The following is an 18,566-nucleotide window of genomic DNA, read 5'->3' as shown; positions in this document are numbered from 1 at the left end:
AAGCTTAAAATAGGAATCTGCACAACATGATACACCTCCCCCCATATCCCACCATCACACCCCTTAACCCAGACATAATGCTACCATAACGGCCACAATGGTTACTAATGAAAATGACATTGACCTTAGGCAATGTTGCACCAGAGACATTAACCCTATGAAAGCCAGACAGCAGGTAAATGTAAAATCCGCTCATTATTTTGGGTAGGTCTTGTTACATGTGCATCAGTCTGGCACATTTGTATCTACTGTGGAGGGACTACAACTCTCAGCATGTCTCCACAATCCATGCACGTTGCTGCCGGCTGCTCTTAGATCCTCAGCCATAGAATTTCGACAATCGCAGACATACAACCTGTGTATGCATGCATGCTGGGACTTGTGGTCCCATAACATTTGGAAATAGATCAATAGCCAAAAATACGCAGATCTACAAAATACAGAACTGGAATAGCAGCAGCCAGGGGGGAAAAAAAGTGCCTGGAGGTGGGGGAAGAAGAAAAAATCCTGAACACAAGCATTCCTAATGACTGTGGAAAGCATGGGCTTCTCAGGATATCATTAGCAGGGACATTAGCTCTAGCAATAACAAAAGGCACTATCTGAGCAGGTTAAATGGGATCAGATGTTGTATCTAAAGGAAAGAAAAAAAAATATTTACAAAAAAAATCCAATACAAAGTATCAGCTCTGATCTGTAGGCTCTCTGCTGACCTCTAGCGGCGGCCGAGCAGAATGCAAGAGCCGTACAAGTGACTGAGAGTAGCAGGAGAGGGGAGGAGAGCTGGCCGCACGAGTGAATGAATTCCAGCCCCGGGAGGCTTCCTTATCCATGGAATCTGAGTTTTTGCAAAGCTCCTCTGAGCTGCTGAGCCCTTGTAGTACCCTGAGCAGCTGTCATGGAGAGTGGAGTCAGCTAGGAAGCAGCAGGTCATGGAGGGCTCCTGCACCCAGTTGGAGTTTGGAGCATCATTAGGCTCACACTGGGGAGGAGCTGCTGCTGTTGTTGATTCAGACAAGTAGCTGCTTCAGACACAATGTCATGCATGGGAGGTGCATCAGGCTGCAAAAGTTTCTCATGAGTTCCTGTGCCTCCAGAATCTCAGCCTGGCAAGGCAGAAGCTCTGCTGGGGCATGAGGTGCCAAGGAAAGCAAGCCAAGATGGGACTTTGTGGAGATGTCATGGTAAAGCCACCATGCCTGAACCTTCTTCTTCTTCTACAAGGAGTCTGAGACCTTCTTACATGGAGAGGAGACTGAGTTAACATGACTTTATTAATCAATGAAAGCTTGTGGAACCGGTCAGATGAGCAGGACCACCTGCTAGGTGGCAATGGGACTGTCAATGGGACCTCTCTGGTTGATGGCTTGGACCTTCAGACGTTGAGTGTTGGCATTGTCTTGGCTGTTTTTATCTTGTTTGCCATTGTGGGCAACATCATGGTCATCCTGTCGGTGGCATGCAACAGGCAGCTGCAGACGGTGACCAATTACTTCATCATCAACCTGGCCATTGCTGACCTTCTGCTCAGTACCACAGTGCTGCCTTTCTCTGCCACCCTGGAGGTGCTGGGGGTTTGGGTTTTTGGAAGGATCTTCTGTGACATCTGGGCAGCTGTGGATGTCCTCTGCTGCACCGCCTCTATCATGAGTCTATGTATTATATCCATTGACAGGTATGTAGGGGTCAAGTACTCTCTGAAATACCCAACCATCATGACTGAGAAGAAGGCTGTGGTCATCCTCATCATTCTGTGGGTTTCATCCATGGTCATCTCCATTGGACCTCTCCTGGGATGGAAGGAGCCTCCACCAGCAGATGACAGCCAGTGCAACATCACTCAGGAGCCCGGCTATGCCCTGTTCTCCTCTCTCTGTTCCTTCTACCTGCCCTTGTTGGTCATTCTTATCATGTATTTCAAAGTCTACATTGTTGCCAGAAGGACCACCAAGAGCTTAGAGGCTGGGGTCAAGAGGGAAAGGAATAAATCCATGGAAGTTGTCCTTAGGATCCATTGCAGAAGTAGTGTCATGGGGGAGTCCACCTCCAGCTCCAGGTCTAAGGGACATACCTTCAGGAGTTCACTATCTGTCAGACTTATCAAATTCTCCAGGGAGAAGAAAGCGGCCAAGACACTGGCTATAGTGGTGGGGGTATTTATTCTGTGCTGGCTGCCCTTCTTCATTGTACTGCCACTAGGTAAGTAGCCCCAGGGCTCATGACTACCCCTGTATAGTGAAGCCTGCCGCAGTGTATGAGCACCGGCAGTGCCACTGTGACTGTGTGTTTTACAAAGATTGGTATAGTGGATTGCTTTGCTTGTATTTACACCCCAGGGTTCATACACTCATCTATGCACCCCAAGAGTCATACACTCATCTATAGACCCTAGGATTCATACACTCATCTGTACACCCCAGGGTTCATACAGTCATCTATACCCCCCAGGGTTCATACACTCATCTGTACACCCCAGGGTTCATACATTCATCTATACACCCCAGGATTCATACAGTCATCTATTCACCCCAGGATTCATACAGTCATCTATACACCCCAGGATTCATACAGTCATCTATACACCCCAGGATTCATACAGTCATCTATACCCCCCAGGGTTCATACACTCATCTATACCCCCCAGGGTTCATACACTCATCTATACACCCCAGGGTTCATACACTCATCTATACACCCCAGGATTCATACACTCATCTATACACCCCAGGGTTCATACACTCATCTATACACCCCAGGGTTCATACACTCATCTATACCCCCCCAGGGTTCATACACTCATCTATACACCCCAGGGTTCATACACTCATCTATACACCCCAGGGTTCATACACTCATCTATACACCCCAGGGTTCATACACTCATCTATACACCCCAGGATTCATACACTCATCTATACACCCCAGGGTTCATACACTCATCTATACACCCCAGGGTTCATACACTCATCTATACACCCCAGGGTTCATACACTCATCTATACACCCCAGGGTTCATACACTCATCTATACACCCCAGGGTTCATACACTCATCTATACACCCCAGGGTTCATACACTCATCTATACACCCCAGGGTTCATACACTCATCTATACACCCCAGGGTTCATACACTCATCTATACACCCCAGGGTTCATACACTCATCTATACACCCCAGGGTTCATACACTCATCTATACACCCCAGGGTTCATACACTCGTCTATACACCCCAGGGTTCATACACTCGTCTATACACCCCAGGGTTCATACACTCGTCTATACACCCCAGGGTTCATACACTCGTCTATACACCCCAGGGTTCATACACTCGTCTATACACCCCAGGGTTCATACACTCGTCTATACACCCCAGGGTTCATACACTCGTCTATACACCCCAGGGTTCATACACTCATCTATACACCCCAAGGTTCATACACTCATCTATACACCCCAGGGTTCATACACTCATCTATACACCCCAGGGTTCATACACTCATCTATACCCCCCAGGGTTCATACACTCACCTATACACCCCAAGAGTCATACACTCATCTATAGACCCTAGGATTCATACACTCATCTGTACACCCCAGGGTTCATACATTCATCTATACACCCCAGGATTCATACAGTCATCTATTCACCCCAGGATTCATACAGTTATCTATACACCCCAGGATTCATACAGTCATCTATACACCCCAGGATTCATACAGTCATCTATACACCCCAGGATTCATACAGTCATCTATACCCCCCAGGGTTCATACACTCATCTATACCCCCCAGGGTTCATACACTCATCTATACACCCCAGGGTTCATACACTCATCTATACACCCCAGGATTCATACACTCATCTATACACCCCAGGGTTCATACACTCATCTATACACCCCAGGGTTCATACACTCATCTATACCCCCCAGGGTTCATACACTCATCTATACACCCCAGGGTTCATACACTCATCTATACACCCCAGGGTTCATACACTCATCTATACACCCCAGGGTTCATACACTCATCTATACACCCCAGGATTCATACACTCATCTATACACCCCAGGGTTCATACACTCATCTATACACCCCAGGGTTCATACACTCATCTATACACCCCAGGGTTCATACACTCATCTATACACCCCAGGGTTCATACACTCATCTATACACCCCAGGGTTCATACACTCGTCTATACACCCCAGGGTTCATACACTCATCTATACACCCCAAGGTTCATACACTCATCTATACACCCCAGGGTTCATACACTCATCTATACACCCCAGGGTTCATACACTCATCTATACCCCCCAGGGTTCATACACTCACCTATACACCCCAAGAGTCATACACTCATCTATAGACCCTAGGATTCATACACTCATCTGTACACCCCAGGGTTCATACAGTCATCTATACACCCCAGGGTTCATACATTCATCTATACACCCCAGGGTTCATACACTCATCTATGCACCCCAGGGTTCATACACTCATCTATGCACCCCAGGGTTCATACACTCATCTATACACGCCAGGGACCATACACTCATCTATACACTACAGGAGTCATACACTCATCTATACACCTCAGGGTCCATACATTCATCTATACACCACAGGAGTCATACACTCATCTATACATCCCAGGAGTCATACACTCATCTATACACCCCAGGAGTCATACACTCATCTATACACCCCAGGGTTCATACACTCATCTATACACCCCAGGGTTCATACACTCATCTATGCACCCCAGGGTTCATACACTCATCTATGCACCCCAGGAGTCATACACTCATCTATGCACCCCAGGGGTCATACACTCATCTATACACCCCAGGGTTCATACACTCATCTATGCACCCCAGGGTTCATACACTCATCTATGCACCCCAGGAGTCATACACTCATCTATGCACCCCAAGAGTCATACACTCATCTATACATCCAAGGGTCCATCCACTCATCTATACACCTCAGGGTTCATACACTCATCTATACACCCCAGGGTTCATACACTCATCTATGCACCCCAGGGTTCATACACTGATCTATACACGCCAGGGTTCATACACTCATCTATACACGCCAGGGTTCATACACTCATCTATACACCCCAGGGTTCATACACTCATCTATACACCCCAGGAGTCATACATTCATCTATACACCTCGGTATCCATACCTTCATCTACACACCTCAGGGACCATACACTCATCTATACACCTCAGGGTCCATACATTCATCTATACACCACAGGAGTCATACACTCATCTATACACCCCAAGAGTCATACACTCATCTATACACCCCAGGGTTCATACACTCATCTATACACCCCAGGGTTCATACACTCATCTATGCACCCCAGGAGTCATACACTCATCTATGCACCCCAGGGGTCATACACTCATGTATGCACCCCAGGGGTCATACACTCATGTATGCACCCCAAGAGTCATACACTCATCTATACTTCTCAGGGTCCATACACTCATCTATACACCTCAGGGTTCATACACTCCTCTATACACCCCAGGGTTCATACACTCCTCTATACACCCCAGGGTTCATACATTCATCTATACACCTCAGGGTTCATACACTCATCTATGCACCCCAGGATTCATACACTCATCTATACACCCCAAGAGTCATACACTCATCTATACACCCCAGGGTTCATACACTCATCTATACACCCCAGGGTTCATACACTCATCTATACACCCCAGGGTTCATACACTCATCTATACACCCCAGGGTTCATACATTCATCTATACACCACAGCGTCCATACACTCATCTATACACCCCAGGGTTCATACACTCATCTATACACCCCAGGGTTCATACATTCATCTACACACCCCAGGGGTCATACACTCATCTATACACCCCAGGGTTCATACATTCATCTATACACCCCAAGAGTCATACACTCATCTATACACCCCAGGGTTCATACACTCATCTATACACCCCAGGGTTTATACACTCCTCTATACACCCCAGGGTTTATACATTCATCTATACACCCCAAGAGTCATACACTCATCTATACACCCCAGGGTTCATACACTCATCTGTACACCCCAGGGTTCATACACTCATCTGTACACCCCAGGGTTCATACACTCATCTACACACCCCAGGGGTCATACACTCATCTATACACCCCAGGATTCATACAGTCATCTATTCACCCCAAGAGTCATACACTCATCTATACACCCCAGGGTTCATACATTCATCTATACACCACAGCGTCCATACACTCATCTATGCACCTCAGGGTCCATACACTCATCTATGCACCCCAAGAGTCATACACTCATTTATACATCCCAGGGTTCATACACTCATCTATACACCCCAGGGTTCATACACTCATCTATACACCGCAGGAGTCATACACTCATCTATACACCCCAGGAGTCATACACTCATCTATACACCCCAGGGTTCATACACTCATCTATACACCCCAGGGTTCATACACTCATCTATACACCCCAGGGTTCATACACTCATCTATACACCCCAGGAGTCATACACTCATCTATACACCCCAGGAGTCATACACTCATCTATACACGCCAGGGTTCATACACTCATCTATACACGCCAGGGTTCATACATTCATCTATACACCCCAGGGTCTATACACTCATCTATACACGCCAGGGTTCATACACTCATCTATACACCCCAGGGTCCATACACTCATCTATACACACCATGGTTCATACATTCATCTATACACCCCAGGGTTCATACACTCATCTATACAACCCAGGGTCCATATACTCATCTATGCAACCCAGGGTCCATATACTCATCTATGCACCCCAAGAGTCATACACTCATTTATACATCCCAGGGTTCATACACTCATCTATACACCCCAGGGTTCATACACTCATCTATACACCGCAGGAGTCATACACTCATCTATACACCCCAGGAGTCATACACTCATCTATACACCCCAGGGTTCATACACTCATCTATACACCCCAGGGTTCATACACTCATCTATACACCCCAGGGTTCATACACTCATCTATACACCCCAGGAGTCATACACTCATCTATACACCCCAGGAGTCATACACTCATCTATACACGCCAGGGTTCATACACTCATCTATACACCCCAGGGTTCATACACTCATCTATGCACCCCAGGGATCATACACTCATCTATACACCCCAGGGTTCATACACTCATCTATACACGCCAGGGTTCATACATTCATCTATACACCCCAGGGTCTATACACTCATCTATACATGCCAGGGTTCATACACTCATCTATACACCCCAGGGTCCATACACTCATCTATACACACCATGGTTCATACATTCATCTATACACCCCAGGGTTCATACACTCATCTATACAACCCAGGGTCCATATACTCATCTATACAACCCAGGGTCCATACACTCATCTATACACCCCAGGGTCCATACACTCATCTATACACCACAGCGTCCATACACTCATCTATACACGCCAGGGTTCATGGGTTCATACATTCATCTATACACCCCAGGGTCTATACACTCATCTATACATGCCAGGGTTCATACACTCATCTATACACCCCAGGGTCCATACACTCATCTATACACCCCAGGGTCCATACACTCATCTATACACACCATGGTTCATACATTCATCTATACAACCCAGGGTCCATATACTCATCTATACACCCCAGGGTCTATACACTCATCTATACACCACAGCGTCCATACACTCATCTATACACCCCAGAGTCCATATATTTATCTATACACCTCAGTGTCCATACAGTCATCTATACACCCCGACATTTATATATTCATCTATACGTAAAAGGAATCTTAAACTCCTCTATATAAATGGAATAACACTTTCATTTATTGACACAAAAATTAATATAATTATACACATAGCAGAATACATACACAGCAACATGTGCTCACATATATATATATATACTCATGTCTGAGTCCAAGAGCTCATATACACACATGGAGAGGTATTTTGTGTGTGTATTTATATACTGCTCCCTGTTGTGATTTTCTCTATATTCATATCATGTGTTGTACCTTTTTTTGCTTTATAATGGTGATACTAGTATAATGTTACTGACAGGCAGTCCCGTGTAACATCACAGGATAGGTTGTGCCATGTGGCAAACTCCTCTCCCCTACGTATGCCGGTGTGGCAGTTGTACTTTCTGTCGTATAGTTGTCATGTATATGTTGAACTGTAGATTTTTCTATTATACACAAGTATCTAACACCCAGAATCTGATTTTGCTACTTGTAGCAGAGCTGAATTTGATAAATACTGAATAATGCTTTCTTTATTAAATGCAGAAGAGCTGAGTTTGGAGAGTCCGCTGTGTGATGGCTCGGTGTGTTGATGCAGCAGAGCTGAGTTTGGGAAGTCTGCTGTGTGACGGCTCGCTATGCTGATGTAGCAGAGCTGTGTTTGGGAAGTCCGCTGTGTGATGGCTCGTGTGCTGATGTAGTAGAGCTGAGTTTTGGAAGTCCGCTGTGTGACGGCTCGCTATGCTGATGTAGCAGAGCTGTGTTTGGGAAGTCCGCTGTGTGATGGCTTGGTGTGCTGATGTAGTAGAGCTGAGTTTGGAAAGTCTGCTGTGTGATGGCTTGGTGTGCTGATGCAGCAGAGCTGAGTTTGGGAAGTCTGCTGTGTGATGGCTCGGTGTGCTGATGTAGTAGAGCTGAGTTTGGAAAGTTTGCTGTGTGATGGCTCGGTGCTGATGTAGTAGAGCTGAGTTTGGAAAGTCTGCTGTGTGATGGCTCGTGTGCTGATGTAGCAGAGCTGAGTTTGGGAAGTCCGCTGTGTGACGGCTCGTGTGCTGATGTAGCAGAGCTGTGTTTGGGAAGTCCGCTGTGTGATGGCTTGGTGTGCTGATGTAGTAGAGCTGAGTTTGGAGAGTCTGCTGTGTGATGGCTCGGTGTGTTGATGCAGCAGAGCTGAGTTTGGGAAGTCTGCTGTATGATGGCTTGGTGCTGATGTAGTAGAGCTGAGTTTGGGAAGTCCGCTGTGTGATGGCTCGGTGCTGATGTAGTAGAGCTGAGTTTGGGAAGTCTGCTGTGTGATGGCTCGGTGCTGATGTAGCAGAGGTGAGTTTGGGAAGTCCGCTGTGTGATGGCTCGGTGCTGATGTAGCAGAGGTGAGTTTGGGAAGTCCGCTGTGTGATGGCTTGGTGTGCTGATGTAGTAGAGCTGAGTTTGGGAAGTCCGCTTTGTGATGGCTCGGTGCTGATGTAGCAGAGCTGAGTTTGGGAAGTCTGCTGTGTGATGGCTCGGTGCTGATGTAGCAGAGGTGAGTTTGGGAAGTCCGCTGTGTGATGGCTTGGTGTGCTGATGTAGCAGAGCTGAGTTTGGGAAGTCTGCTGTGTGATGGCTCGGTGCTGATGTAGCAGAGGTGAGTTTGGGAAGTCCGCTGTGTGATGGCTTGGTGTGCTGATGTAGCAGAGCTGAGTTTGGGAAGTCTGCTATGTGATGGCTCGGTGCTGATGTAGCAGAGCTGAGTTTGGGAAGTCTGCTGTGTGATGGCTCGGTGTGCTGATGTAGTAGAGCTGAGTTTGGGAAGTCCGCTGTGTGGTGGCTCGTGTGCTGATGTAGCAGAGCTGAGTTTGGGAAGTCCGCTGTGTGATGGCTCGGTGTGCTGATGTAGCAGAGCTGAGTTTGGGAAGTCTGCTGTGTGATGGCTCGGTGTGCTGATGTAGCAGAGCTGAGTTTGGGAAGTCCGCTGTGTGATGGCTCGGTGTGCTGATGTAGCAGAGCTGTGTTTGGAAAGTCTGCTGTGTGATGGCTCGGTGTGCTGATGTAGCAGAGCTGAGTTTGGAAAGTCTGCTGTGTGATGGCTCGGTGCTGATGTAGCAGAGCTGAGTTTGGGAAGTCCGCTGTGTGATGGCTTGGTGTGCTGATGTAGCAGAGCTGTGTTTGGAAAGTCTGCTGTGTGATGGCTCGCTATGCTGATGTAGTAGAGCTGAGTTTGGAAAGTTTGCTGTGTGATGGCTTGGTGTGCTGATGTAGCAGAGCTGAGTTTGGGAAGTCCGCTGTGTGATGGCTCGGTGTGCTGATGTAGCAGAGCTGAGTTTGGGAAGTCTGCTGTGTGATGGCTCGGTGTGCTGATGTAGCAGAGGTGAGTTTGGGAAGTCTGCTGTGTGATGGCTCGGTGCTGATGTAGCAGAGCTGAGTTTGGGAAGTCTGCTGTGTGATGGCTTGGTGTGCTGATGTAGCAGAGCTGAGTTTGGGAAGTCCGCTGTGTGATGGCTCGGTGTGCTGATGTAGCAGAGCTTAGTTTGGGAAGTCTGCTGTGTGATGGCTCGGTGTGCTGATGTAGCAGAGCTGAGTTTGGAAAGTTTGCTGTGTGATGGCTCGTGTGCTGATGTAGCAGAGCTGAGTTTGGAAAGTTTGCTGTGTGATGGCTCGGTGTGCTGATGTAGCAGAGCTGAGTTTGGGAAGTCTGCTGTGTGATGGCTCGGTGTGCTGATGTAGTAGAGCTGAGTTTGGGAAGTCCGCTGTGTGATGGCTCGGTGCTGATGTAGCAGAGCTGAGTTTGGGAAGTCTGCTGTGTGATGGCTCGGTGTGCTGATGTAGCAGAGCTTAGTTTGGAAAGTTTGCTGTGTGATGGCTCGTGTGCTGATGTAGCAGAGCTGAGTTTGGGAAGTCTGCTGTGTGATGGCTCGGTGCTGATGTAGCAGAGCTGAGTTTGGAAAGTCTGCTGTGTGATGGCTCGTGTGCTGATGTAGCAGAGCTGAGTTTGGAAAGTCTGCTGTGTGATGGCTCGGTGCTGATGTAGCAGAGCTGAGTTTGGAAAGTCTGCTGTGTGATGGCTCGTGTGCTGATGTAGCAGAGCTGAGTTTGGGAAGTCTGCTGTGTGATGGCTCGGTGCTGATGTAGCAGAGCTGAGTTTGGAAAGTCTGCTGTGTGATGGCTCGTGTGCTGATGTAGCAGAGCTGAGTTTGGAAAGTCTGCTGTGTGATGGCTCGGTGCTGATGTAGCAGAGCTGAGTTTGGAAAGTCTGCTGTGTGATGGCTCGGTGCTGATGTAGCAGAGCTGAGTTTGGAAAGTCTGCTGTGTGATGGCTCGGTGTGCTGATGTAGTAGAGCTGAGTTTGGGAAGTCTGCTGTGTGATGGCTCGGTGTGCTGATGTAGTAGAGCTGAGTTTGGAAAGTCTGCTGTGTGATGGCTCGTGTGCTGATGTAGCAGAGCTGAGTTTGGGAAGTCCGCTGTGTGACGGCTCGCTATGCTGATGTAGCAGAGCTGTGTTTGGGAAGTCCGCTGTGTGATGGCTTGGTGTGCTGATGCAGCAGAGCTGAGTTTGGGAAGTCTGCTGTGTGATGGCTCGGTGCTGATGTAGCAGAGGTGAGTTTGGAAAGTTTGCTGTATGATGGCTTGGTGCTGATGTAGTAGAGCTGAGTTTGGGAAGTCTGCTGTGTGATGGCTCGGTGTGGTGATGTAGCAGAGCTTAGTTTGGGAAGTCTGCTGTGTGATGGCTCGGTGCTGATGTAGTAGAGCTGAGTTTGGGAAGTCTGCTGTGTGATGGCTCGGTGCTGATGTAGCAGAGGTGAGTTTGGGAAGTCCGCTGTGTGATGGCTCGGTGCTGATGTAGCAGAGGTGAGTTTGGGAAGTCCGCTGTGTGATGGCTTGGTGTGCTGATGTAGCAGAGCTGAGTTTGGGAAGTCTGCTGTGTGATGGCTCGGTGCTGATGTAGCAGAGGTGAGTTTGGGAAGTCCGCTGTGTGATGGCTTGGTGTGCTGATGTAGCAGAGCTGAGTTTGGGAAGTCTGCTGTGTGATGGCTCGGTGCTGATGTAGCAGAGGTGAGTTTGGGAAGTCCGCTGTGTGATGGCTTGGTGTGCTGATGTAGCAGAGCTGAGTTTGGGAAGTCTGCTGTGTGATGGCTCGCTGCTGATGTAGCAGAGCTGAGTTTGGGAAGTCTGCTGTGTGATGGCTCGGTGTGCTGATGTAGCAGAGCTGAGTTTGGGAAGTCCGCTGTGTGATGGCTCGGTGTGCTGATGTAGCAGAGCTGAGTTTGGGAAGTCTGCTGTGTGATGGCTCGGTGTGCTGATGTAGCAGAGCTGAGTTTGGGAAGTCCGCTGTGTGATGGCTCGGTGTGCTGATGTAGCAGAGCTGTGTTTGGAAAGTCTGCTGTGTGATGGCTCGGTGTGCTGATGTAGCAGAGCTGAGTTTGGAAAGTCTGCTGTGTGATGGCTCGGTGCTGATGTAGCAGAGCTGAGTTTGGGAAGTCCGCTGTGTGATGGCTTGGTGTGCTGATGTAGCAGAGCTGTGTTTGGAAAGTCTGCTGTGTGATGGCTCGCTATGCTGATGTAGTAGAGCTGAGTTTGGAAAGTTTGCTGTGTGATGGCTTGGTGTGCTGATGTAGCAGAGCTGAGTTTGGGAAGTCCGCTGTGTGATGGCTCGGTGTGCTGATGTAGCAGAGGTGAGTTTGGGAAGTCTGCTGTGTGATGGCTCGGTGCTGATGTAGCAGAGCTGAGTTTGGGAAGTCTGCTGTGTGATGGCTTGGTGTGCTGATGTAGCAGAGCTGAGTTTGGGAAGTCCGCTGTGTGATGGCTCGGTATGCTGATGTAGCAGAGCTGAGTTTGGGAAGTCTGCTGTGTGATGGCTCGGTGTGCTGATGTAGCAGAGCTTAGTTTGGGAAGTCTGCTGTGTGATGGCTCGGTGTGCTGATGTAGCAGAGCTGAGTTTGGAAAGTTTGCTGTGTGATGGCTCGTGTGCTGATGTAGCAGAGCTGAGTTTGGAAAGTTTGCTGTGTGATGGCTCGGTGTGCTGATGTAGCAGAGCTGAGTTTGGGAAGTCTGCTGTGTGATGGCTCGGTGTGCTGATGTAGTAGAGCTGAGTTTGGGAAGTCCGCTGTGTGATGGCTCGGTGCTGATGTAGCAGAGCTGAGTTTGGGAAGTCTGCTGTGTGATGGCTCGGTGTGCTGATGTAGCAGAGCTTAGTTTGGAAAGTTTGCTGTGTGATGGCTCGTGTGCTGATGTAGCAGAGCTGAGTTTGGGAAGTCTGCTGTGTGATGGCTCGGTGCTGATGTAGCAGAGCTGAGTTTGGAAAGTCTGCTGTGTGATGGCTCGTGTGCTGATGTAGCAGAGCTGAGTTTGGAAAGTCTGCTGTGTGATGGCTCGGTGCTGATGTAGCAGAGCTGAGTTTGGAAAGTCTGCTGTGTGATGGCTCGTGTGCTGATGTAGCAGAGCTGAGTTTGGAAAGTCTGCTGTGTGATGGCTCGGTGCTGATGTAGCAGAGCTGAGTTTGGAAAGTCTGCTGTGTGATGGCTCGGTGCTGATGTAGCAGAGCTGAGTTTGGAAAGTCTGCTGTGTGATGGCTCGGTGTGCTGATGTAGTAGAGCTGAGTTTGGGAAGTCTGCTGTGTGATGGCTCGGTGCTGATGTAGCAGAGCTGAGTTTGGAAAGTCTGCTGTGTGATGGCTCGGTGTGCTGATGTAGTAGAGCTGAGTTTGGAAAGTCTGCTGTGTGATGGCTCGGTGTGCTGATGTAGTAGAGCTGAGTTTGGAAAGTCTGCTGTGTGATGGCTCGGTGCGCTGATGTAGTAGAGCTGAGTTTGGAAGGTCTGCTGTGTGATGGCTCGGTGTGCTGATGTAGTAGAGCTGAGTTTGGAAAGTCTGCTGTGTGATGGCTCGGTGTGCTGATGCAGCAGAGCTGAGTTTGGAAAGTCTGCTGTGTGATGGCTCGTGTGCTGATGTAGTAGAGCTGAGTTTGGAAAGTCTGCTGTGTGATGGCTCGGTGTGTTGATAATAATAATAATTTTATTCATTTATATAGCGCTATTAATTCCACAGCGCTTTACATACATTGGCAATGATGTAGCAGAGCTGAGTTTTGGAAGTCCGCTGTGTGATGGCTCGTGTGCTGATGTAGCAGAGCTGAGTTTGGGAAGTCCGCTGTGTGATGGCTCGTGTGCTGATGTAGCAGAGCTGAGTTTTGGAAGTCCGCTGTGTGATGGCTCGTGTGCTGATGTAGCAGAGCTGAGTTTGGGAAGTCCGCTGTGTGATGGCTCGTGTGCTGATGTAGCAGAGCTGAGTTTTGGAAGTCCGCTGTGTTATGGCTCGTGTGCTGATGTAGCAGAGCTGAGTTTGGGAAGTCCGCTGTGTGATGGCTCGGTGTGCTGATGCAGCAGAGCTGAGTTTGGGAAGTCTGCTGTGTGATGGCTCGGTGTGCTGATGCAGCAGAGCTGAGTTTGGGAAGTCTGCTGTGTGATGTCTCGTGTGCTGATGTAGCAGAGCTGAGTTTGGGAAGTCTGCTGTGTGATGGCTCGGTGTACTGATGTAGCAGAGCTGAGTTTTGGAAGTCCGCTGTGTGATGGCTTGGTGTGCTGATGTAGCAGAGCTGAGTTTGGGAAGTCTGCTGTGTGATGGCTCGGTGTACTGGTGTAGCAGAGCTGCGTTTGGGAAGTCCGCTGTGTGATGGCTTGGTGTGCTGATGTAGCAGAGCTGAGTTTGGGATGTCCGCTGTGTGATGGCTCGGTGTGCTGATGCAGCAGAGCTGAGTTTGGGAAGTCTGCTGTGTGATGGCTCGGTGTGCTGATGTAGCAGAGCTGAGTTTGGGAAGTCTGCTGTGTGATGTCTCGTGTGCTGATGTAGCAGAGCTGAGTTTGGGATGTCCGCTGTGTGATGGCTCGGTGTGCTGATGTAGCAGAGCTGCGTTTGGGAAGTCAGCTGTGTGATAGCTTGGTGTGCTGATGCAGCAGAGCTGAGTTTGGGAAGTCTGCTGTGTGATGGCTCGGTGTGCTGATGTAGCAGAGCTGAGTTTGGGAAGTCTGCTGTGTGATGTTTCGTGTGCTGATGTAGCAGAGCTGAGTTTGGGAAGTCCGCTGTGTGGTGGCTCGTGTGCTGATGTAGCAGAGCTGAGTTTGGGAAGTCTGCTGTGTGATGGCTCGGTGTGCTGATGTAGCAGAGCTGAGTTTGGGATGTCCGCTTTGTGATGGCTCGGTGTGCTGATGTAGTAGAGCTGAGTTTGGGAAGTCCGCTGTGTGATGGCTCGGTGTGGTGATGTAGCAGAGCTGAGTTTGGGATGTCCGCTTTGTGATGGCTCGGTGCTGATGTAGCTGAGCTGAGTTTGGGAAGTCCGCTGTGTGATGGCTCGTGTGCTGATGTAGCAGAGCTGAGTTTGGGATGTCCGCTTTGTGATGGCTCGGTGTGGTGATGTAGCAGAGCTGAGTTTGGGAAGTCCGCTGTGTGATGGCTCGTGTGCTGATGTAGCAGAGCTGAGTTTGGGATGTCCGCTTTGTGATGGCTCGGTGTGGTGATGTAGCAGAGCTGAGTTTGGGAAGTCCGCTGTGTGATGGCTCGTGTGCTGATGTAGCAGAGCTGAGTTTGGGATGTCCGCTTTGTGATGGCTCGGTGTGGTGATGTAGCAGAGCTGAGTTTGGGATGTCCGCTTTGTGATGGCTCGGTGCTGATGTAGCTGAGCTGAGTTTGGGAAGTCCGCTGTGTGATGGCTCGTGTGCTGATGTAGCAGAGCTGAGTTTGGGATGTCCGCTTTGTGATGGCTCGGTGCTGATGTAGCTGAGCTGAGTTTGGGAAGTCCGCTGTGTGATGGCTCGTGTGCTGATGTAGCAGAGCTGAGTTTGGGATGTCCGCTTTGTGATGGCTCGGTGTGGTGATGTAGCAGAGCTGAGTTTGGGATGTCCGCTTTGTGATGGCTCGGTGCTGATGTAGCAGAGCTGAGTTTGGGAAGTCCGCTGTGTGATGGCTTGGTGTGCTGATGTAGCAGAGCTGAGTTTGTCAGATATAAGAGCTGTTTTGTTCCAGCCAGCAGTGCTGCGTTGACCTCTTATGTTATGTCTGGCTATCAGGATGTAGTTTTTGGATAATCTATAACACTTTTACATTTTTTAATCAGAATTTATCAACATTGCGACATTATTGAATTACAGGACACATCCAGCTCAGCTACATCTGCACTTGATGTTCTGTTTAGGCCGATGAATTCCATCAGTCTGCTCCTATTTTATCCTATCCAAGCAATATACTGGAGACAGGGGCCGACATATCAATGGGGCAACCTGTGCAGCCGCATGGGGCCCGAGAGCTCAGGGGCCACATCCACCAAAGCAGGAGGAACTGTGCTTTATGGTGGGACACTGGGCGGGGGTCTCTCCTGTCTGAGCTGCCCTGGAGAATCAGAAGGAGATGGTCAGTAATGAGAGGGGACTGTCACTTTAAGAGCAGCAGCGGAATGGACACACAGATGTAGCAGAGCTGAAATTGTTGTTTGCTCCAGGTTTAAGTGCAGTTTTTTATCCCATAACTCAAACAGCACAAATGATGCAGAGTCATGGAGTAAAAAACTAGAAAAACCTCAAGTGTGGCTCTGCTACATCATTACCTGGACTAAAGGATGTTGCTGTCCTCAAATGAGAAAAGTCCAGAGGAGTCTTCATCACTGCGTTACCTTCCTTCTTCTATCCTTGGATAATAATACTATAAAATCACTGTTTTTGCTGCGATGTACAGATGCAGCAGAGCGGAGATTGTTATATGACTGCAGGCATGGCGATGTGACACTGCCGAGAATCCTAACAACCGAACACTGCACCAAAAAGAGCAGCCACAGATGACAAAGCCAGCTCTGCTACATCTACACAGGAAGAATGAGGTCGTGTACTGGATAGCAGGGCCGGCTCCAGGTTTTTGTGGGCCCCGGGCGGAAGAGTCCCAGTGGGCCCCATCCACACACAGACACCGATACGAACACGTACATATACATATTTAAAGACAAACTCACAAAAATACATATAAACAGACAAATCTATACAGTCATATACACTTACAGACACACACACACACACACACACACAACTCTGCTACATACAGACAGACAAACACACACAACTCTGCTACATACATGCAGATAAACAGACACAACTCTGCTACATACAGGCAGACACACACAACTCTGCTACATACAGGCAGACAAACACACACAACTCTGCTACATACAGGCAGACAAACACACACAACTCTGCTACATACAGACAAACACACACAACTCTGCTACATACAGACAGACAAGCACACACAACTCTGCTACATACAGGCAGACAAACACACACAACTCTGCTACATACAGGCAGAAAAACACACACAACTCTGCTACATACAGGCAGACAAACACACAACTCTGCTACATACAAACAAACAAACACAACTCTGCTACAGGCAGACAAACACACACAACTCTGCTACATGCAGGCAGACAAACACACAACTCTGCTACATACAAACAAACAAACACAACTCTGCTACAGGCAGACAAACACACACAACTCTGCTACATGCAGGCAGACAAACACACAACTCTGCTACATACAAACAAACACACACAACTTTGCTACATACAGGCAGACAAACACACACAACTCTACTACATACAGGCAGACAAACACACACACACACACACACACACACACAAGTAGCATGAGATAGATAGGGAGAAGATGACAGGATAGATAATAAATAGAAGGATGGATAGATAGAGAGATAGATAGATAGATAGATAGATAGATAGAGGGATAGATAGATAGATAGATAGATAGATAGATAGATAGATAGATAGATAGATAGATAGAGGGATAGATAGATGGATAGATAGATAGATAGAGGTATAGATAGATAGATAGATAGAGGGATAGATAGATAGATAGATAGATAGATAGATAGATAGATAGATAGATAGATAGATAGATAGATAGATAGATAGATAGATAGATAGATAGAGGGATAGATAGATAGATGAATAGATAGAAGGATAGATAGATAGAGGGATAGATAGATAATGGATAGATAGATAATGGATAGATAGATGGATAGATAATGGATAGATAGATAGAGGGATGGATAGATAGAGGAATGGATAGATAGATAGATAGATAGATAGAGGGATAGATAGATAGAGGGATAGATAGATAGAGGGATAGATAGATAGATAGAGGGATAGATAGATAGAGGGATAGATAGATAGAGGGATAGATAGATAGATAGATAGATAGATAGATAGATAGATAGATAGATAGATAGATAGAGGGATAGATAGATAGATAGATAGATAGATAGAGGGATGGATAGAGGGATAGATAGATAGATAGATAGATAGATAGATAGATAGATAGATAGATAGATAGAGGGATGGATAGATAGAGGGATAGATAATGGATAGATCGATAGAGGGATGGATAGATAGAGGGATAGATAGATAGATAGAGGGATAGATAGATATATAGATAGATAGAGGGATAGATAGATAATGGATGGATAGATAGATAGATAATGGATAGATAGATAGATAGATAATGGATAGATAGATAGATAATGGATAGATAGATAGATAATGGATAGATAGATAGATAGATAGACAGAATGATAGAATGATAGATAGATAAATAGATGCAGCTGCACTGATTTAGTTTATTGAGTGACTGTCACAGATATTTTTAAAGTTATTTTTTATGAGTAAAGGTTTTTTTTGTGTTTTTTGCA

At 47.6% G+C, this 18,566-nt stretch overlaps 1 protein-coding gene across 1 annotated transcript in view; it reads left to right on the top strand.

Moving 5' to 3' along the window:
• Window positions 1–762: 762 nt before the first annotated feature.
• Window positions 763–18,566, top strand: part of ADRA1D (adrenoceptor alpha 1D) — a 236,493-nt gene continuing 218,689 nt past the window's right edge. Inside the window, exon 1 of the mRNA XM_075346556.1 lies at window positions 763–2,199. Coding sequence (XP_075202671.1) covers window positions 1,266–2,199 — 934 coding nt within the window. The 5' untranslated portion in view covers window positions 763–1,265. The remainder of the gene's footprint in view (window positions 2,200–18,566) is intronic.

This window comes from Anomaloglossus baeobatrachus, chromosome 1 (assembly GCF_048569485.1).
Source record: "Anomaloglossus baeobatrachus isolate aAnoBae1 chromosome 1, aAnoBae1.hap1, whole genome shotgun sequence".
Lineage (NCBI taxonomy): Eukaryota > Metazoa > Chordata > Amphibia > Anura > Aromobatidae > Anomaloglossus > Anomaloglossus baeobatrachus.
Note: the sequence above shows the minus strand (reverse complement) of the source record. Positions and strands in the feature narration are given on the sequence as shown.